Source organism: Mobula hypostoma, chromosome 25 (genome assembly GCF_963921235.1).
Source record: "Mobula hypostoma chromosome 25, sMobHyp1.1, whole genome shotgun sequence".
NCBI lineage: Eukaryota > Metazoa > Chordata > Chondrichthyes > Myliobatiformes > Myliobatidae > Mobula > Mobula hypostoma.
Genome location: NC_086121.1, coordinates 26,964,872 through 26,988,090, shown reverse-complemented (window position 1 = coordinate 26,988,090; position 23,219 = coordinate 26,964,872). Strand labels below are relative to the sequence as shown.

Below are 23,219 nucleotides of genomic sequence, written 5' to 3'. Positions count from 1 at the left end.
CTGGGGAAAAAACCTTTAATACTTCTTTTTTCAAATGAATGCTAAATTACCCCAAAAAGCCCTATAGAATCTAACTATGAAAGACGACACTGTGAATTAAATTAAATTCACTCCGATAACCTCACAAATGTTTAAATGAAAACTATCAACCCCCCCCCCCCCACGGATTGTAATGAAGCCTACATCTGATTTCTTTCAACCTTATATGGTCCACACTGTACTAGTATATGTTCAACTGTTTCATAATGATGACAAAGCCTACACAACCCAGAATGATGCTTTCCACCAAGATATAAGGAATAATTAAGCCTAGTATGCCCATTTCTAAGTTGTATCAAAATTATTCCTTCCCTTCTTGTTTTACCTCCTTCTCCCATAAACTCGCCATTTTATGTACTCTATAAAAAGTGTCTGCCCTTATGACAATTATCCCAGAAGTCTTGCCATAACTCCCTAAGTCTAACCCTACCAACCCGTTAGCTTCTGATTTGCTAAGTGGAAGATCTGTATCTACTTGTTGAACTTTCTACAGCATTTTTAGCTAAACACTCAGTTGTACTTCTTGACCATGTCTTCATACTTCTATGCGTGGAGTTGCTACCACATGACTGGTTGATTAGATATTTGTATTAATAAGCAGGTGTATCTAATAAAGTGACTACTGAGTTTAGGACTGTTTTGGGGTGAAACACTATGCAGCAGAGTGAAGTGATCACACAACTAATAGATCAGATAAAAGCTCTGCAGTTCAAGATGTCAAACCTTTAATAATAATGAAAAATTAAACAACTCAAAGTTGTCCCCAGTTACAAACACCCAATTTACAGTCACACCCTATGTACAAACCAGCTACTATAATATTATTAAATTCAAAAGACTGACATTTGAGCATAGATCTCTTTCTATGAATGGCAAAACTCGTTTGCTTTCTGGCTCCACGTTCAATTATTCTTTCTTCTCAGTCATTATTTGCCGTTGATGTCATTCATAACAGTACTCTGGAAATACAGTTATGGTATTGAGTAATTCCTGTATATTTCATTGACAAAGACAAAATCGACTTGTGGACAAATGTGAAAATGAAGCACCTTCGTAACCCAGGGACGGCCTGTAGTAGGAGGGGGAGGTTTCCAGTCAAAAGGAAAACATCCTTCACCATTAGCCTCTGCAGCCTATCACAAAGCAATTCCTGGATATAATGCAAGTGTAAATCTTCTTAACCACATAGCATTATCTTTTGATCTACTATTTAAATACATCTCCTACGTTACCACTATCCCCCATTGACCCTACTACATATTATACCTCATTGAAATACAGCTCAGAATGGGCCCTTCTGGCCCTTTGAGCCATGCCGGCCAGCAATCCCCTCATCTAACCCCAGCCTAATCACGAGACAACTTACAATGACCAATTAACCTACCAACCAAAACACCTTTGTACTGTGGGAGGAAATCCACGCAGTCACAGGGAGAACGTACGAACTCCTTACGGGCAGCGATGGGAATTGAACCCAGGTTGCCTGTACTGTAAAGCGTTGTGCTAACCACTACCCTACCATACTGCCCCAATATTTTCCTTATCTAACAATCTAAAACTGATGAGAATTTGATATCAACACACCAGAGTGAACAAGCAAGGTTATGATGATGCTGTAGGTGTCTTTCTGATTCAGCAGCGAGCATTGTTATGAGCTGGGACTGCTCAGTATTGACCCTGGATGAAGGTCAGACTTCAATCACTTAATTGATCGGGGGAGTAAAAAAAAGCACCAGAAATAAAACTAATATTGACAGTTCTTGCCGCCAGCAAATTTGGGCTAGTTTAATAGTTCCTCAGACTTGTCAATACTGCATAAATTCCAAGCGGTGATTTTTCTTCACGCTCTGAGGGCTAAAATATTTACAGAGCATGGCCAATAAAGCCAAAGTCAAACATAAACCAATACCGTATTTAAGCAATTGATTTAATCTCTAATATTGGGTCATGATCTTCCATTTATTAAAGTTATTTCCTCCACAGAACCCTCTCTCCTGATCCTGACCGGGCCGCAGTTTCATCAGCACTGTTCATGCTAATTTACATGTCATGAAATAGAACATAAATAATTCCCAAACACAAGAAAAATGCACAGATGCTGGAAATCCAAAGGAACACACACAAAATTCCTGGTCATTTGGCAGATCATGTCTGGAGAAAAGAATTGGCCATGGAGACTAAGGGTTAACTAATTTCCTTGTGACTCCAGTCTCACTTTATGTGCTTAACTCTTAATGTCCTTGGACTGAGCAAGCCAACCCAAGGAGAGAAGTAGAGAAAAGCAATGAAATGTAGCTCATAGCCAGAAAACCAATTTTAAACCTCTCCTAAGATTTGAGAAAACTGTTCTTGTTTGCAGTTGATTAAAAGCAACATCCGTCTGTTTTCTTCAATTAATTCAGCTTCTGCAGACAGAACAATGAAGAGGCTGGGATCTTTCAGTCTATAGGAGCAAACAAAGGGGGAACTCAACAGATCAGGAAGCATCCGTGGATGGAAATGGACCATCGACTCTTTGAGTTGAGACTCTTCATCTAGACTTTTGAATCAGTCTTGATGAAGGGTGTTGACCTGAATTGTCAACTATTTCCCTCTGCAGATGCTGCCTGACCTGTTGAGTTCTTCCAGTATTTTGTCTGTTGATTCGGATTCCAGTGTCTGCAGTCTTTTGTGTCTCCGGTTTTTCCAGTCTGTAGAGTTCGGTGTGTTATAAGGGATTTGGGATTTTTTTGTTGATAATCTTGCAACAATGATATGCATCGTACCAATTTCCTCATTCTCTTCTAACCCTCACCCCCAAATAAAATGATGACTTCTATTTAAATTGCCCTCTCAACAGGGAAAACGTCTCAAGGTATCTCACAGGAGAGATACTGAAAAAATGTTGATGCGAACTTTAGAAAGAGATACTGGAACTTTAGGGTCGGCACAACATTGTGGGCCGAAGGTTGTACTGTTCTATGTTCTATGTTCAAATGACCAAAAGATTAGCCAAAGAAAGATTTTAAGGAATGTTTTGAAGGAGGTGAGGTTCAGGGTAGAAATTCTGGAGTGTGAGGCTGAGACAGCTTGACCATCCATCATGGTCAACGATGGAAAATGGGAATGTGCAAAATACCTGGACTAAATGAGCACTGACAATTCAGGATTGTAGCCATGGATGTTGTAGGAATTAACAAGGATGGGAACAGGGAGGGATTTGAAAATGAAGATGAGATTTTTTAAACTGGGCTTGCAGCCAGTGAAGGCCAAACAATAGGGAATGAGGTATTGTCAGAGAGGACACGGACAACAAAGTTTCAGACCGGCAAGGAATGCGAGTAACCAGTATAGAGAAAACACAATTGAAGGCAAGAAATGAGTTATTGACAGAATTGGTTTAAGTTTGAGATTAACTTTATTGGCATAGTTCTGCAAGTCCTTCAGCTTCAGGTCACTAGGGAATTCATCTGCTTAGAAATCTGTACAGTAGCTTTCCATCTTCTAGTTTCCCGAAATAGTTCAAGTGCTCCTGATGAGTTACACAATCCTAAAATGGCCATATTGACAAAAACCTCTGCGCCAGCATCTTGAAGAGACTATTTTTTACATTGCATATGGATCTACAGTGTTTAAGTATTCTACTTCCTTCTTGTTAGCAGTTGGGTTAAAACTAAAAGCTGCAGGTCAGAAAACGAACAACTTAATTATTTACCATCGTTAGCTTTGGCAGTGTTGGTACTTACATTTCTGAGTCTGAAGATAATGACTTCAAATATTACCCTCTTGAGCTCAGAAGGTAATCAAGGCCACTACTTATAGGATATTCCCTTGCTGGACACCATCATTGCAAGAATGAGGTTTTGTTTGCCCTCTCTGCAGGTTTCAGAGTTACCTCAGATAATTTGAGGAAGTATGAAAAATACTTGTCAGGTTATATGTGTTTTAAGGGAAATCATCCTGCCTGCCCTTTGTTTGCCATGCTTTCCTCAATACAGCAGAGATTGGACTTCACAATCAACATAGTTCCATTTCCCCTTGAAACCACCAGGTCAGGAGAACCCGAATCTACCCAACCTGGTGGTTACTTATCGAGCAAGTAATGGAAAACGAATCTGGAAATGGAGGAGAGATTCAGCTGGGAGAAACAAACCTCCTTCCCAGAGAGAGCAGAACCCAGAATAAAGGTCAACCCCGAAGCTGAAAAGTAGAGAAATGAAATAAGTCAAAAGCTGCTGTCGTTTGTAAAATCATTGCCAAGTCATTGGGTATATTTAAAGGGTGGGGGGGTGATAGGTTCTTGATTAGAAAGGTTACCTGGAGAAGGCAAGAGAATGAGGTTGAGGGAGATGAAAAATGGAATGACAGAGTCGACTCGATGGGGAAAATGACCTAATTCTGCTCCTGTATCTTATGGTCTTATGGGAAGAAGGTAGCAAAAGGAATGGAATTTGAAGTAAAGAAAGAAGAATGGGAGATGAGGCTTAAGGAGGAAACAAAACGCAGAGGAAGAAGTGTTGGAGAAGGTCTGGTTCTCAAATATGTTTTGGATACAGGGTAATTGGCTTTGATTGTCACATGTTTCCTTTCTGTCTGCAGCTGTCCAATCCCTGGATACTTTAAACGAACAGATCACATATTTCATCATGAGCAAGTCTGTAGCAATGGACACTCAGCGGGACGCCTTGTTGCCCGAGGAGCAGGACACCCTGAAGAATTCCTTGGCCTTAATGAGACACCTCCTCATGGACGTCCAGGTACAGAACAAACTTTACTTTTGTTTCCCAGTCTTTCCCCCGCTGATTGCTCCGCAAAAGAATGAGGATGATATTGAAGTTTAACCAACCCAATCGCTGCTCAGCTTTACTCTTCAAAGCTAATAGGGTGATAAAGTAATGATGAATTGGCTGAGTTCTTCCCGCAGTTTCTGTTTTGGTTGCAACGCTGCAATATATTGCCCCTTTGGTAGATTATGAATTTGTGAACATTGTGCTAAAGCTCTACTGAGCCTGGGTTTGCTGCAGCTCATATTTCATTTGGTTGACATTCAGAACCAATTCACAAATCCCTAATATCAGAGGAACTAAACTGGGAGGCAAGTATTCAAAAATGATTAAAGCTGGACATTGGAAAATAGGGACACTGGTACACAGGTTCAAACCTGCAAAGGCACTGAGGTCAAGTTTTCCATGAAGACAATAGTGGACCCATGGAATGGACTTCTGAGCAAATTAATTGGTATGAAGGCTCTGAAGATTTCCTGAAAGATGTAATGTTGTGATCTGAGACACCAACATGGCTGTGCAGGTGGGACATTACCATGCCATCGAGCTGGAGTATGGACTGATCTTTAGTTACTCTCTGTCAGCACACACCATGCCCACACTCTGCACCTTAATGACATAGACACCTCCAGTAGTCCTTCCTGAGTCACCATGTCTCATGTTTTCAAGCAGCAGGTAGCACTGCTCCTGAATTTGCAAGTTTAATATATGTACTTCTAAAACCATGTGCAGTTGCCCAAATGAAGCTTGTTGTCTGAAGTCTTCAAATGTAGTACTCATTGTAATATAAGACCATAAGACATAGGAGCAGAATTAGGCCATTTGGCCCATCGAGTCTTCTCCACCATTTCATGAAGACTGATCCATTTTCCTTCTCAGCCCCAATCTATGCCTTCTACCTGTATCCCTTCCTGCCCTGACCAATCGAGATTCTATCAACCTCTGCCTTAAATAAACTTGACCTCTACAGCTGCCTGTGGCAATGAATTCCACAAATTCACCACTGTAGCTAAAGAAATTCCTCCTTTTCTCCATTCAAAAGGACACCCCTCCATTCTGAGTTTGTGTCCTCTGGTCCTAGACTATCCCACCATAGAAAATTTCCTCTCCATATCCACTCTATCAAGGCCTTTCACCATTCGATAGCTTTCAATTAGGTCATCCCTCTTCTGAATTCCAGTGAATACAGGACAGAGCTATCAAACAGACTTTATATGATAAGCCATTCAATCCTCGAATCATTTTCATGAACCTCCTTTGAACTCTATCCAGTGTCAGCACATCATTTCTAAGATAAGGGGCCCAAAACTACAAATAGAGGTCAGTAAAGTGAATCTGCGTCAATGTGACACGAGAATCAGCTACTTAACCCAGTGTCATGAATCATTCAAGGCAGTCAAGAAGCATTGGTTAATTCTTCCTTTTATCTGACCTTCAGGAGTAAAGTTGTGCAAATGTACCAGCTCAACTTGAAATTGGATTTGTAAATGAAAGCCACTATCTTCTCTTCTGCAGAAACCTGGAGATTGCACACATACAGATAGGGAGACACACGCCAATGCACATACCATTAAACTTAATCCATCAATTTAGTTAGCTTTGTGTTAGGTGCCGTGATGTGCAGATATGAACCTTTGCCTTAGCTCAGGTACAGGGAATGCAATGTCATCTTGGAATTGTGATAAACTATTTCCTTAGTGGCATAGATTCTTGTCCCTGTTTTATCAAGGCAGAGTTAAGGACAAACAGCAATGTCATAACCACCATCTTCAAATTGAAGGACTGTTGTGTGCAAAAGTTTTTATGGAGCAAGTGCTTATTATTTGAAACTCATAACCTCTTAAGGGGGGCCAGTCAGGACAAGGGAATTAGATAGCCACATGAGGAGAAATAATTAGCAGGTGAATAAGGGAAAGAGATTAAGTAGATTACTCTATGAAATCTGTCAATAGGCATGTTAGAGTGATTTTTGGGTTTAGGACATATACATTTAGCAGTCGACTTTGGCTCCCGGTCTTCACATTTGAATAAGCCTTTTAGGACCGAGATTAGGAAAAACTTCTTCACACAGAGAGTGGTGAATCTGTGGAATTCTCTGCCACAGGAAACAGTTGAGGCCAGTTCATTGGCTATATTTAAGAGGGAGTTAGATATGGCCCTTGTGGCTACGGGGATCAGGGGGTATGGAGGGAAGGCTGGTACAGGGTTCTGAGTTGGATGATCAGCCATGATCATAATAAATGGCGGTGCAGGCTCGAAGGGCCAAATGGCCTACTCCTGCACCTATTTTCTATGTTTCTATGTTTCTAAGTATTGTGGATTTAATTTGGAGTGCAGCTCTGAACCATCGGTTCCTAAAAGCCTTGAATCCCGGACCAGACAGTGCTGATTAAAATTCAATTGGATGTCTGTGGTGTAGATGCAAATCAGGAGGTGTGACAGTTGTATGTAGTTTCAAAGAAAGCATTGTAAATATGAAGTTGCCCTTTGATGTTCGGCACATAAAATACTGAGCCCCATGTTGGGCCAGACAGACATTTCGACCAAAAGCATCTCCATATGATGCCTGCTGTACCTTGTTTTGTCGAATAAAGAAGCTGCTTTTTATCTACTAGTACTTTTCTCTAGCGACTTCATTCGTGCAACAACAGACCAAATAGCCATTTCAATTCTACACTGTTATACTTCTATCCTTCAGCTATCAAGAGATGGCTATCAAGGGTCTGCTTGGGGTTATTTGGTGATTCTGGGCATTACCTTAAAAAGTGAAAGGATGATTGCCAGTGGTCTGGACATTGTCTCCATCAGCCAACACGATCAACATCATCATCATCATCATCATCATCATCATCATCATCATCATCATCATCATCATCATCATCATCAGATGCCGTGCCCAGTTTGAGCTTCGACTGCCATGTCAGTCCTGACGAAGGGTTCCGGCCCAAAATGTTGACCGAACTTTTCCACGGATGCTGCCCGACCTGCTGAGTTCCTCCAGCGTGTTGTGAGTGTTGTTTTGACCCCAGCATCTGCAGATTATTTTGAACTTAGACAGCACCTCTTTTCAGACACCACCGTGAGAGAGTCTAGTTCCATCCCCACAACATCACTGGCCTTACGAATGAGCTTGTTGATTCTGTTGGTGTCTGCTACCCTCAGCCTGCTGCCCCAGCACACAACAGCAAACATGATCACACTGGCCACCACAGACTCGTAGAACATCCTCAGCATCATCCGGCAGATGTTAAAGGACCTCAGTCTCCTCAGAAAATAGAGACGGCTCTGACCCTTCTTGTAGACAGCCTCAGTGTTCTTTGACCAGTCCAGTTTATTGTCAATTCATATCCCCAGGTATTTGTAATCCCCCACCATGTCCACACTGACATTCAACATCATATCAACTCGGAAGAGGTCTCCGCCTGAAACGTCAGCTGTTTATTCATTTCCACAGATGCAGCCTGTCCTGCTGAGTTTCTCCACCATTTTGCATGTGTTGCTTTTGAAATGATTACGTTGCTTTTGGTGAGAATCTTCTGTTTCTGCTTACGAAACACTAGTTGCTGGATGTCAAAGATAATTCTGTGCCTATGAATCACTGAGCATGACCTGGTGGTGAGATTAAATACAAATGCAAGGTATTTCTTTCTTCTTAACTGATGAAGGTTTGAAGCTGTTATTCGCCGGAGGATTCGATTCCCCAAATGTGGCTCATATCAGTAAAGATACATTTGTCAAGTGACATAACTAAGAAGTGCAGTTTAAGATATGTTTCACATATTTTTCTAAGCATCTTGGGAACTACTTTATAATTTTGAGTCTATCATGTCAAGATTTATAATGATAGAGAACAGAAACCTCTCTGAGAAACATCACAGTAAATTGCTGGGTAGCACAATGTGACCATTTCTGTACTGTACATAAGCAATAAGGCAATGTATCTACAGGTAGCCTGCTCTTGATAGCGGTTTCAAAGAAGGAATGTTAACAAATATACTGGGACAATGTCTAGATCATCTTCGAGTGATGCCATGGGTCTTGACAATCCTGGGCAAAAGGAACTTACAATTTCTCATTGGAACCATTACAAATAAACTCTTAGCTTACCTTTACCCAGATAAGCTTAACTGAGGAATAAGCTTAGCTCTAGATTAACCTCACTGCTTCAGTTGTGCTATAAACCTACAAGCTAAGAGGATGACACACAAAATGCTGGAGGAACTCAGCACCTCAGGTAGCATCTATGAGAGGAATGAACAGTAAAATTTTGGGCTGAGATTCTTCATTGGTACTCGAAAGGAAGGGGACAGAAGCCAGAGTATGACACTTCCACCTATCACCTCCCAACCTCTTGCTTCATCTCCCTCCCCAACCACCCACCTTCCCCTCACCTAGTCTCACCTTTCACCTGCCAGCTGGTACTCCTGCCTTCTCCAACCTTCTTATTCTGTCCTCCACCTTTCCAGTCTTGATGACTTTCCAGCATCTCAGCCTGAAACATCAGCTGTTTATTCTCCTCCATAGATGCCGACTGACTCCAGCATTTTCTTTGTGCATGTTGCTCAAGGGCAGCGCAGTGGTGTGGCATTTAGGGCCACGCTATTACAGCTCAGGATGTCAGAGTTCAGAGTTCAATTCTGGGTCATCTGTTAGGAGTCTGTACGTCCTCCCCGTGCAATGCGTGGGTTTTCCTGGGCGCTCCAGTTTCTTCCCACAGTCCAACGGCCTCCAAAGGGTAGGTTAATTGGTCATTCTAAATTGACCCATGATTGGGTCGGGGTTAAATTGGGGTTGCTGGGATGGCATGACATGAAGGGTGTGTCGCTGAATAAATAAATATACACCATCTACAGGATCTCTTGTGTACAAGCGAAGAGGACTGACTTCAGTCTCGATTTTTGGTTGCTTTGGTTTAAGCTAACTCCAGCTCTTCAAAGTTCACTTCAGACCGAGATCACAGCCGGAACCTCTGGACTCTTCTCGAGCTGAAGAGATCTTTAGGAGTTCTGAACCGCTAGCACAGCAACACCATTCTCTGCCGCTGGATAACATATCAGGTGCAATAACGTAAAACAATGACAATACTGTTGGTGAGATACAGGCTTTGAGTGAGGTTAGTGCACTGGTAATCTTCAGGGAAGAATGAATAAGACTTATGTTTGTTCAGGAGGGAGAGGGATTTGACTTGGGACAATGCGGGAAGAAGAATGAAACTATTTGATCACTTCTACAAGGATAATACATGCCTGTGTTCCCAGTGTAGAGTGTAACTTATCAGCTGTAGTGTATACACTTGCCTCTGAATGAAAAGACTGTGGTTCTCTCCTGCTTACAAGATGTGAAACAGTAAAACCAGGGTCGAAATTCTAGCAGGGTATCGAGTGAATGCAGCCATGTCAAAGGAGGTATCTTCTGAGCATTGAAGACAGAACAGGAACAGGCCGTTCATCTCACTGTGTCTACACTGAGCACAATGGCAAATTAAACTAAATTGCTTCTGCCTGCCTCTGAACTGTATCTCTCCATTCCCTGTACGTTTGCAGTACTGTGCAGAAGCCTTAAGCATACATAAAAATATTCTGCAAAGCGAAGATGCTTTCAAAAATAATGAAATGAAATGTTTCTAAGTATCAAAAAGTTTACTATAAAGAGCAGTAAACTATAAAAAAAACTAAATCAAATCAACATTTGGTGTGACCATCCTTTGCCTTTAAAACTGCACCAATTCTCTTAGGTACATTGTTGTACAGTTTTAGAGGAAAGTCAGCTGGTAGGATGTTCCAAGCATCTTGGAGAACTTGCCTCAGTTCTTCTGCAGACTTTGGCTGTCTTGCTTGTTTCTGTCTCTCCGAGTAATCCTTGTTCTTCTCACTGAAGATAGTCCCTTGGCTGTGTGCTTAGGATCATTGCTCTGCTGCAGAATGAAGTTGGGATCAATCAGATGCCTCTCTGATGGCATTATGTGATGGAGGAGAATCTGCTTGTATTTCTCAGCATTGAGGATTCCTTTAATTCTGACCAGATTACCAACTCCATTTGCAGGAATGCAGCTGCAAAGCTGCAGGGAACCTGAGCTATGCTTCACAATTAGCAGCAGGCACTCATCCATGTAGCCCTCTCCAGCTCTTCTACGGATAAATTGCCTTCTGCTTGAGCCAAAAATTTCAAACTTTGACTCGTCAGTCCAGAGCACTTGCTGCCTCTGTTCAGCACCTTGTGTTTTTGTACATAAGCGAGTCTCTCAGTTTTGTTTCTATTTCAGACAAATAGCTTTTGACAGCAACTCTTCTATGAAGACTACTTCTGACAAGACTTCTCCAGACTGTAGAGGGGTGTGCTTGGGTTCCAGTGTTTTTTTTGTGAGTCCAGAGCTGCTTACAATGCTGGACTTTCTCCGATTTAGAAGGGACATCATTTTAATGGGTCTCTCATCTGCTCTACTCAATTTCTGTGGCCGACCACTGCGTTTCTGATCCTCAACCTTGCCCACTTCTTTGTGCTTCTTCAGAAGAGCTTGGACAGCACATCTTGAAATTCCTCTCTACCATGAAATTTCTGCTTGGGAGAGACCCTGCTGATGCAGGATGACCTCATTGTGTCTTGCTGTTATGCTCACTCTTGCCAAGGGGTAAGATCTGATGATTTCAAATCTGTCACACCCTCACCTTTTAGTTTGCTCTCCTTCACCCAGTTTGCTTCCTTCTACACCCGTTTCTGTCTCTGTCATTCAACTGTTTATGCCATTGATCATTAGCATCTTGTTTGTTATCTTTGTTTAATCATGCACTGAGCTATATACCTACAAAATCATCAAGTTTTTATTTGAAAAATAGTCTATTATGTAAATGTTCCTTTCTTTCAGAAAATACAAAAATAATTCTCTGTAACATTTAATTTTTGGAAAATGAATGTTCGTAAATCTAAAATTTTCTCTTTTCTCCTGACTCACTAATGTAGAAAACAAAAAAATATAAAACAAAATCTATATAAATAATCTAGGATGCTTAAAGCTTTTGTACAGTATTGTATCTGTCCACAAAGCCTTTTAATTGTTGCAATCTTTTAAGCTACCACTGCCAGCCCATTCAAGACACCTATCAGTCTCTGTATGAAGAAAAACTCATCCTGCACATCTCCTTTGACCCTCTCACCCTAAACACATCTATCCTAGTCTGTGGTGTTTCTATTCTGAGATACAGATTCTGACTGTATCATAATTTTACAAACTTCAAACAGGTCTCCCCTCAGCATCAGAAGCTCCGGAGAAAACAGCACAGGTTTGTCCAAGCTCTCCTTACAGCACACCTCCTCCGATCCAGGCAGCATCCTGTTTAGACCTCGTCTGTACCCTTTCCAAAACCTGCACATGTGGCATCAGACCAGTGCTCATCCATCCTCTTAGATAAGCAGAACCCTTTTGCCCTACCTAATTTCACTCAATGTAGGTACCTGGTTACTGTTGTGGGAATCTGCTCTACCCCTGATGGCTGCCTCTTTTTCCCAAGTCACAACAGTCGTTCCTCTTTAAAACCACTCGTGTGACTGTAAACTACTGCAAAATGTCCTGATGTTGCTTCATAATTGCAAGCCACCCATCAGTCACTGGAATGCTTTGGGTTGACCTTTCTGAAATGGTGTAATAAATTGCCAAGCAGATTTGCCTAAAGACCGTGCAGTTTTAGTACTTTCCACCCATCCTTCTGTTTTGTTTCCACGGAAACTTCATGACTTTTTCCTTGGCTGCTGCCTATTGTAAAGAAATTAACAATCCAAAACGCTGCTGACAAAGAGCATCAGTTCTGAATCCGCCTGTGTTTACTTTGGGATGGAATTGTTTGTTCATCGAGCAGATAACCAGCAGTTCAGAGGCAAATTCCCATGAACTTGCTCATAGGCACAGCTCTCCAAAGCTGTTTGGAGCAGATAGGGATCAGGGGCAGGGACAGATTCTACAAAAAAAGACACAAAACAAACAAACTGCAGGAGGAACTCAGCAAGTTCAGCAGCTTCTGTGGAGAGAATTAGACTGTTGACACTTCATCTGCATTGAAGGATACAGAGGTGATAGGAAGTCCGAAGAGGTGAGAGGATGTGCATATGGGAGCAAGAGCTGGCAAGCAACAGATGGACCAGGTAAAAAGAGGTGATAGGAACAGAGCATGCGAAGTGGCAGAGACCGGGATAGAAGATTTTTCCCACTGATCTCATGCTTGATGGACTATTGACATAATAAGGTTTTTCAGGTTGCAGAAAACTCAAGGATAATGGTTTGTCATGGAATGAATTGAACTGAATTGACATTATTGCTTACATACTTCATATGTGTGAGGAGTAAATATCTTTATGTTACATCTCCATTCAAATGTATACTGTGCAATTATACTAATTTATAATAAATATTATGTACAACAGGATAGACAATACAACATAGAAATACAATTGTGTCAGCATGAATTAATCAGTCTGATGACCTGGTGGAAGAAGCTGTCCCGGAGCCTGTTGGTCCTGGTTTTGTGCTGCGGTAACGTTTCCCAGATGGTAGCAGCTGGAACAGTTTGTGGTTGGGATGACTCAGGTCCCCAATGATCCTTCGGGCCCTGTTTACATATCTGTCTTTGTAAATGTCCTGAATAGTGGGAAGTTCATGTCTATAGGTATGCTGGGCTGTCTGCATCACTCTCTGCAGAATCCTGTGATTAAGGCAGGTACAGTTCCCATGCCAGGCAGTGATGCAGTCAGTCAGGATGCTCTCAATCGTGCCCCTATAGAAAGTTCTTGGAATTTGGGGGGCCCATACCAAACTTCTTCAACTGTCTGAGGTGAAAGAGGCTCTGTTGTGCCTTTTTCACCACAGAGCCGGTATGTACAGACCACGTGAGATCCTTGGTGATGTTTATTCCAAGGAACTTAAAGCTGTTCACCCTCTCAATCCCAGATCCATTGATGTCAGTAGGGGTGAGCCTGTCTCCATTCCTCTGGTAGTCCACAACCAGCTCCTTTGTTTTTGCGATGTTGAGGGAGAGGTTGTTTTCTTGACACCACTGTGTCCAACCTAAAGACTGTAACATCAAGTAAGATCCCCTTCTCGTCCAGTTTTTTAAACCATTATTTAACAGCCCTCTGGATGGTTCAGTGGGTGCATTCAGAAAGGTGGTTGTTTTTCTCTCCCCACCCCTATCCACATTGATCTGCAATTGGGACCTACAACTGGCTTCAATGTTGTTGAATTGTAGAACAGCAGTATCAACCAATTTTCCTGCCTCCTGTTGCTCTCTAATGCTGCATGTGGGCATTCAATGAAAGTACAATCAGGTTATATCTGTTGCCTACCTAAGATAAACATAGTGGCAACAGTTGCTGCACACTCTTAAAAAAATGTCCTTGCAGTCCTGAGGCAGCAGTCAAGATTTGGGTGACTTTTCTTCATTAATTCCTGCCTGCCTCTCAATTACTTCTCACTTTCTATCCAACCTAGTTCAGGGACAGATCGACAAATCAACTAAGATAAAAATGAAGAGAGAAACCAACTCTACAGTTGACAGATGTTTAGTTTCAAAGATTCAAGTTACAAAAGGCATTACTTAGGCCTCACTTTCCTTTGGTCATGTGAGAACTTGGTAAATGCACCCCTTACACACGTGAATTCACACACTCGCCCAAACATTGAGTTGTCATTCTGCGGTCACTGCGCTGAGTGTGCGTATATCAATGTCTTCCCTGGTGTACCAATAATGGATTCTGAACCAAGCTGATGCTCTGTGGTGCCTTTCCCAGCATGCACAGCAGAATACTCCATTTCTTTAGTAATGGGGAGGTGTAAATATACACAGTACGTGTTGTTTGTTTACTGTGTACTTTGATTTATTTTGTACTCTGTTTGTGACTACATTGTGGGGCACATGAATTTCTAATTCATACACAGTCTTAAGTTAACTTTGTCGAGAATTAAAGACGGTATGACCTAGTGCTGAATAAAAAGGAGCTCATCGCCCTCAGTGAAAGAGAGTTTGTGTTTTCTGGTAAATATCTTTTTGTAAATATTGGCAGTTTTCTTTTCTCATAGTTTTTGTAAGTTTAATTTTTGATGCACCTAATAAACACCCTTACACTAAAGTGCTACGGGAGTCCAGTCATTTTTTCCTTTGGTCTTAACCCATGTTTTAACAGGCTGCCATTTTGCATTTTAAATACTGATGTGGCGTATGAGTTTCTTTATACATTACCCAGCAATCCTTACTCATACACTTTCTTTCTCTTTCTTATTTCCCTTTTTGTTTCTCCACTCGTTCAATATTTCCTCTAGTAATGAGAGCCGGACATCTATTACCAGCCTCCTTTCTTCGTTTAGTTTTCAAGTCCCATATTTAATGACACCTGAAATCTGGCAGCTCCCAAATTAATATCCAGTTTTTTGCACAGATAGAGTCATAGATTCTTGCAGTATGGAAGCAAGCACTTTGGTCCACCATATCAAATCAAGCACTCTTTTACACGAATCCTACAATTATTGCATTTAATTCCCCCACCAATCCTCTGATTCTACCAATCAAGTACACACTAGTTAGAGTGGCTAATTCACCTACTAAGCTGCATGCCTTTGGGATGTGAAAAGAAGACAGAGCACCTGGAGGAATTCCACACCGTCACGGGTAGAACATGCGAACTCCACAACGATGCAGGTCAGGACGAAGCCTGGGTCGCTGGAGTTGTGAGACAGCGACTCTGCTAGCAGCACCACTGCGTTGCTGGGCTTTATCACTGACTCTTTCCAGACTGTGCTCCAACCACTTTGCAGTGCTAAAATGAGCCTTAGCAAAGCTTCAAGAGATTTTCTTTGTGATCCTGACTGTGATAAGGGCTGTCTTATTCTTCCAGAGTAAGAAGAGTAGAATGCACAGGTTCTGCAGAGCATTGAATGGGAATTTGGTGCATTGAAGAGAAAGGAAATGCTATAGTATTTTTAAAAGACAAAGAATGAGCTGAGAGAATGGGAGACAGGCTGGGGTCTTGGGCAGGGTTTGCGGATTGGACTCGTGTTTAGAGGACTCTGCAGTTCATGTTATACGTGTTTCTGATGTGTGTTACACCCTTTCTTATTGAAATTTTGTGAGATTTTGATCGGGGCACTTTAACTTGAACTGGCCCTGCGACCAGCAGTCAATGAACAACATTGAACTGATCTAAACTGAACATTCCTGGGCTGTGTCCAGGAGTCTATGGTTTGATGTTTAATATTCTGTGTGCTATTCACTTGTTCTTCGCTGTTTGCATGATTCATTCTTTTTTCGTGTGTTTGATGTTTTCTTTGAACAGGTTCCATGATGTTCCTTTGTTTCGTGGTTGCCTGTGGGAAGATAAATCTCTGGGCTGTATACTGAATACATACTCTGATAATAAGGTGTACTTTGAACTTTGAAGGGTAAAGGAGCAAGATAAAAACTAAGCCAAGATGCTTGCAGTAAAATCAAGGAGTACGTGAATGCAAGGAGGTTTCCACCAGGACAGATGCTGGAGCAGAGATGAAAAATTTGTTTCAAAGTTTTATTTACTTCTTTGGAGGGAATTAATCTCATTTACTTAGTGCCTGTTATGCCACCAGCATTTAGATCTTCCATCTCTGGCAGTGTTCAGGGCTTCCTTCATCACATCAGTAGTTTCCTCTCGGTTTTCACTACTGTCAGTCGTGCAAGTTCCAGGTGGAAACTCAGGTATACCGTCACACACAGATATAGAAGGATTCCGCATTGCTGTTTCCATAACGGGTTTTTTTTTGACGAGTCCGGGTTGTTAGCCCTGAGCTGAACCCACACACCTGGAGGACCCAGTGGACCACTCTTAGTCTGGCCTCTGCCCTTTGACCTGGTTGGCGTGGGTGACCCTACCAAGAGCCAGAGCATAAAGTCCAAACTCCAGCCAACATCGCTCTCCAAGTCTTTGAGGTAAGCAGGCCTCCAAACCAAAGGTTGTAGTCCTCTAGGATGAAATTAATCTAGCAAATACCCTAAATTCTTGCTATTTGCAGTGGAAATCCCTCTCTTGTATACCCAATACATTTTTCTTAAATGAAGACAAATATGCCCTCTAGTAGTATTAACATATTTCTAATATACACATTAAAACATTTAAGCACCCTAGAGGAGATGCTATTAACTAACAGCCTGCTTCCATTAAAACTTAAAAGCAGTGATAGCCTTTGTAAAACTGAAGCTGTGTAAACAAGGACTGCTCTCTATTTGACCAGCGCACGGCATGGAGCCCCTCGACACAAGTGGCCAGAAAACAGATTGCCATATTTATGCAGGCAGTGACTGGGTTCCTCAGCGCCTACTTCATACAGTCAGAGGTACATCAACTTAGAGAAAATTTGACGTGAGTCCTGGAGGCAGATAGCAAATCAGCAGAGAATGTATCGAAGAAACTCAAACCCGTGCAATGTGCACCGTGTACTCTGTGAAAACTCCGGGAGGCTCAGGATCTAGGTTCTGGAGTTTGAGCATTAGTGGTGTGGTCTTTCCATGGGGCTAAAGTGCTATATAAAGAGAATGGTTCATGAGGCAGTCACTCCATAAATCAAGCACTTAGACGCAGAGGGGCAATGGCTGATCAGCATTCAGGCAAGAAAAGAGCAGGCAGGTAGTACAAGGACACCTCACTCTCCAACCAGTATTCAAAGAGAAGAAAGCTCATGCGTGCAATAATTAAAGGGGATTCTATAGCTCAGGAAGCAGAATGGATTTGGGCTGGGCGGCGCGGTCTAGGCCCGGAGCGTTTCGCTGCGGCGGGGCCCATTTCCTAATGCAAAGCACGATCCGCTGCTTGGACAATTTAAACGCCAGCCCAGCTAGACTGGAAAGGCAGGGTGTCGGGACCAGAGGTGAGAGTCGGGTCAATTTAGCCCGCGACGTTCACTCCTCTCTCTGCGACGCTGATGCTGTGAGACTGCCGCGGCTGCTGTGTTTCGTGCCTGCGAGCTCTGAGGTGATTTCCCCGCTAGCATGATGAGCTGAGACGGAGGCTTGGGCCTACTCCGGCCTGATCCAGGGTTTCGGATCCAAGGATTCACTTTGGAATGCTATGCTTGCTTTTATTGTTTACATGATTTATGATTTGTCTTTTTTCTCTCTTTCTCTGCGCAGTGAGTGTTGGTCTTTTTTTTAATTGGGTTCTTTCGGGTTAGATCATAAGACATAGGAGCAGAATTAGTCCTTTCAGACCATCGAGTCCACTCCGCCATTTCATCACGACTGATCCCAGATTCCATTCAATCCCATGTACCTGCCCTCTCACCATATCCCTTGATGCCCCGACCAATCAGGAATCTATCAAATTCTGCTTTAAATATACCCACGGACTTGGCCTCCACCACAATCTGTGGCAGAGCATTCCACAGAGTCACCACTCTTTGGCTAAAAAACTACTCCTCACTTCTGTTCTAAAAGGGTTTCTTGCTTTGTGACAGTATCGAGAGAGAGAGAGAGAGAGAGAGAGAGAGAGAGAGAGAGAGACCATTCGAACACAGGGACCTTCCTTTGGGATCGGCAGGCGGGAGGCAAGGAGAAGGCGCTGAACACCCGCTCGCCTTCCACACGCGCCTTGATGATTTCAATCTTCCTGGGTGCTTTAATCGGTGAGGTCGGCCAGAAATGGAGTCGAGCGTGGCCTGGCTTCTTGATCCTGAAGCCGTACACTTCACTAAAGCCTCATGGAACTCTCTCGGAGACAATCAAGCCCAGTAAAAGAAGCAAAGCAGGAGATTGTCAGGAGTAGTGCCACAAGTTTGATGGCTGCAACATAAGAGAGGAGGCAGGGATAATCCGAGTATTTTGGCTCAGTGGGTTTAAGGCCAGCAATGGGCAGGTTGTTGGAATCAGTGCAGAAGGAGTACAGCTTTTCACTTAGAAAGGATCAATTATCGATAGTCAGTACTAATTTATTAAAGGAAGGTCTTGTCTGACTTATATTACGCTGCTGGCATTTAGGGCCACAACAGAGGTCATCCATCTCTGTCTGTCCTTGGCTATCGTCTCCATTGCGCCCCAGGTGTGGCTCAGGCTCCTCATTGCTGCCTCTATGGTACGGCATACCATCGCACACAGATAAAGAAGAATTGTTCATTGCTTTTTCCATAGCAGTATCATTTTTTGACTAGTCAGGGTTGTTAGCCCTGAGCTGAACTCCCGAACCCAGAGAACCAGTGGACCACTCTTAGTCTGACCTCTACCCTTGACCCTGTTGTCATGGGTGATCCTACCAAGAGTCAAAGCACAAGGCCCTGACTCCTGCTAACATAACTCACCAGGTCACTGTGGCACACAAGCCTACGAACCCCACAACAAAGTTCAAAGTTCAAAGTAAAATGTATTATCAAAGTACATACACATCACCACATACAACCCTGAGATTCTTTTTCTGCAGGCAAACTCAGCAAATCTATAGAACAGTAACTATAAACAGAATCAATGAACAACAAACTGTGGAAATGCAAATATAAATAAATAGCAATAAGTAACACGCATGAAATAACAAGATAAAGAGTCAAAATGAGACCATCAGTCTTGCGAACACCGGAAATAGAATGTGTAGTTGTCCTCTTTTGTGCAAAAGCCTGAAGGTTGAGGGGTAGTGACTGTTCTTGAACCTGGTGGTGCGAATCCTGAGACACCTGTACCTTCTACCTGATGGCAGCAGCGAATAAAGAGCACGGCTTGGGTGGTGAGGATCTCTGATGATGGATGCTGCTTTTCTACGGCAACAATTCATGTAGATGTGCTCAATGGTTGGAGGGCTTTATCTGTGATGAATACGCCTGAATTCATTACCTTTTGTAGGATTTTCTGCTCAAAGTCATTGGTGTTCCCATACCAGGCCGTAACTTTCTACCAAGTATCTATAGAAGTTTACCAAGGATTTTGATGACATGCTGAATCTCCACAGACTCCTGAAGAAGTAGAGGCCCTGTTGTGCTTTCTTCGCAAATGTATTTATATGATGGGTCCAGGACAGGTCTTCTGAGATAGAGACACCCAGGAATTTAAAGCTGCTGACCCTCTCCACCTCTGACCCTCCAATGATTACTGGCTCATGGACCTCTGGTTTCCCTCTCCTGAAGTCTACAATCAGTTCCTTGGTCTTATTGATACTGATTGGGAGATTTTTGAGAGATTATACCACTTAGCCAAATTTTCAATCTCCCTCCTGTATTCATCATCACCTTTGATACAGCCCACAACAGTGGTGTCATCAGCGAACTTGTATATGGTGTTGGAGCTGTGACACAGTCATAGATGTAAAGCGACTAGGGTAGGGGGCTAAGCACACACCCTGTGCAGCTCCTGTACTAATGGAGATCGTGGAGGAGATGTTTTTGCCAATCCGAACTGACTGGAGTCTGCAAGTGAGTAAGGTTGTGGTCATGTTGGTGTCCTGGCTGACTAAGCTGATTATTATTTTTTTGAAAGTGAACAACGAAAGTTGCTGTGGACGATGCATTAGACATGGTCTGAATAGATTTTAGCAAGGCATTGGACAAGGACCCACTTGCAGGCTGATCAAAGGGGAAGTGGCAAATTGGATTCAAAATTGATTCAGTGGCAGAGAGCAGTAATGAGTGGTGGGTGTTATCGTGACTGGAAAGCTGGACTCCATGGGCCTTAGTACGTGGGCCCTTGCTTTTTGCAAAATATATTTGTAAGTTAGAGTTATACGCTGAGGGCATTGAAAAAACATCGGTAGATGATATGAAAAGTGGTTGATGGTGAGAATGCATGCAGTAGACTGCCCATAGTCTAGCTAGTTGGCCAGGAAAGATACAAATTCAATTCAAACCAGGGAAATGCGAAGGACTGCAAGGGAAGGTCCAGAGAGGCAAGTAAATGGGAGATTTATTGAACAGTGTTGGGGAACAGGGATTCTGGGCAATTTGTCCAAAGGGAACAGAACAGGTGGAGGACGTGGCTAAAAGAGTTTCCAGGATGTATCAGTGAAAGGATAAATTATAAGAGCAGGTGGTTATGCTAGCGATTCTTATGACTACAGTGGATCACAACTTGAGTACTGCAAGTGATTCTGGTCTCCGAGGGTGTACTGTGAGCGAGGTGTGGGGCCTTGAGGCCAAGAAGCCTGGAGACAGGGAGCGAGCCCATGATCGACTCCATTCCTCGCCCATCTCACTGATTAAAGTGCCATGGAAGATTGAAATCGTCGAGGCGAGTGCGGGGGGTAAGCAGGCGTTCAGCGCCATCTACCAGTCTCTGCTGCCAGAGGAGGGCTCCTGCGTGTGACAGTCTCTCACTCCTTCTCATTCGTTGCTCGCGAAGGAAGGTTCCTGAGTCTCTCTCTCTCCCTCTTTCTGCTGTCAGAGGATGGTGCCGGGGTTCTGAGTAGGGTTTAATCGACGCGGTTTGTGGTTTAGACCTTGAGGTTTATGTTGTGATGTGTTTCTGGTTTCTGGTCGCTTTGTTGCTGTTTTGGGCGATTTTGAATCGGGGCAGCCTGCAGATAACAAACACTGAGCAGAATGCAATATGCTTGGACTCTTTCGATTTTGTGTTTTATATTCTGAGTTTTTCACTCTGTGTTTACTGTTTGTGTGGTTTTTTTTTTGCATGTGGGAGGGTGGGTTTGATGTTTTTTCTTTAAACAGTTTCCATGGTTTTCTTTGTTTCCTGGCTGTCCGTGGGGAAGATGAATCTCAGGGTTGTATACTACATACATACTTCAAATATTTGAATCTTTGTGGTCACCTCATTATCGGAGCAATGTTCTGGAGTAATGAGGAGATGGCTTATTTCCCTTGGGGCAGAGGAGACGGGGATGATCTGGTAGAAGCATACAAAATTATGAGAAGCATAAATCAGGTGGATAGTGGGAAACATTGCCCCATGGTAGAGTTGTCCAAGACCAGAGGATATAGGTTTAAGGAGAGATCTAAAGGGATCTGAGGAAGTTTTTTTTCCCCAGAGGATGGTTACAAACTCTAATGCACTGCCTGAGGAAGTAATGGAGAAGGTACTCTCACAACATTTAAAAAAAAACTACCAAACGTGCACTTGAATTGCTAGGGTTTTGAAGTCTATTGACCGAGTACCATTATAGGGGATTAGTATTTAATGGTTGACATGGACACAGTAGGGTGGAGAAGCTGTTTCTGTTCTCTGTGACTCAGACATTCCCTTTCAGAATCAGATTTAATATCATCAGCATCTGTTACGTTTGTTAACTTTATGGCATCAGTACAACGCAGTATGGCCGGCTAGTGGCATGGTGGCATCAGTGCCGGACTTCAGAGCGAAGGCTCCTGAGTTCGAATCCAGCTGGCTCCCTTGCATGCTTTCCATCCGTGCTGGGTTACTCCACTCGGGGTTAAAGGCTTTCTTCTACAATGCAGTACATGATAAAATTGCAAAGGCTCCAGTTGCTACAGTGTATATTGAACTTAAGACCTTGGGAGAGTATATACCATCAAAGCTGCCTTTAATGGTACTGAGCACAAGGGATAGCATTTTGCTGAACAAGGGTTGTTCGTGAGGAGGTTTGCTATGCCTGCCACAGATACTAGAAAAAGGTCTCCTTGCTGAGGATCACTAAATATATTCTGGGCTACAGAGCTCCACCATCGGTCACTCAGCCTTATTGAAGGATGTTTGCAACAGTGTTGCAGCAAAGAGAAAACACTCCTGGAGGACTTTTGACATTTGTCAATATTCCTGGTGGGATATTGACTTTAAAACCTAATTACTTGTTGTGGGATTAGAAATTCTACCGAAGGGATGTCTTGTGGTGAGCCACGAGGGGCAAGTGTTAGCAGAAACTATCTGGAATCTACCCGCCTCTCCTCCAAAGCTCCCAGTCCTTCAATCTCTAATAACTGAAGAATAATGTTCAGGCCACTGCCTCAGGGAGAGGAAAATCAGTCATTTTATTTTATTGCCTTTTATTTATTAGTTATAGAAATGTTAGTCATGAATAAGAGAAGATCTGCGGACGCTGGAAATCCAAAGCAACACACACAAAATGTTGGAGGAACTCAGCAGGTCAGGCACCTATGTTTCGGGATGAGACTCTTCTTCAGGACTGAGAAGGAAGCGGGGAAGAGGCCAGGATAAAAGAAGTGGTGGGAGGGAGTAGGCGAAGGAGGACAGCTGGAAGGTGATAGGTGAAGCCAAGTGGGTGGGAGAAAGACCTGTAATAAAAAATAGCAAATGCTGGATAAACTCACCAGGTTAGGCAGTCGCTGTGGAGAGATGGGTAAAATTTCAGATCAAAAATCCTTCTGCTAAAGTACCCTAAAGCATTAATAGCTTTTCTTTCCACAAATGCTGGCTGACCTGCTGAGATTTCCCCAGCAGTTACTGTTTTAATTTCAGGTTTCCAACATCTATATTTGATCTTCGGTAAAGGCAAAGCTGATAGTCAAGG

General features: G+C 42.8%; 1 protein-coding gene across 2 annotated transcripts in view; it reads left to right on the top strand.

Moving 5' to 3' along the window:
* Nucleotides 1-23,219, top strand: part of LOC134337820 (kazrin-like) — a 719,044-nt gene that overhangs the window by 134,718 nt on the left and 561,107 nt on the right. For both annotated transcript variants that reach the window (XM_063033089.1, XM_063033088.1), the window contains exon 2: nucleotides 4,618-4,775. In XM_063033089.1, coding sequence (XP_062889159.1) covers nucleotides 4,618-4,775 — 158 coding nt within the window. The remainder of the gene's footprint in view (nucleotides 1-4,617; nucleotides 4,776-23,219) is intronic.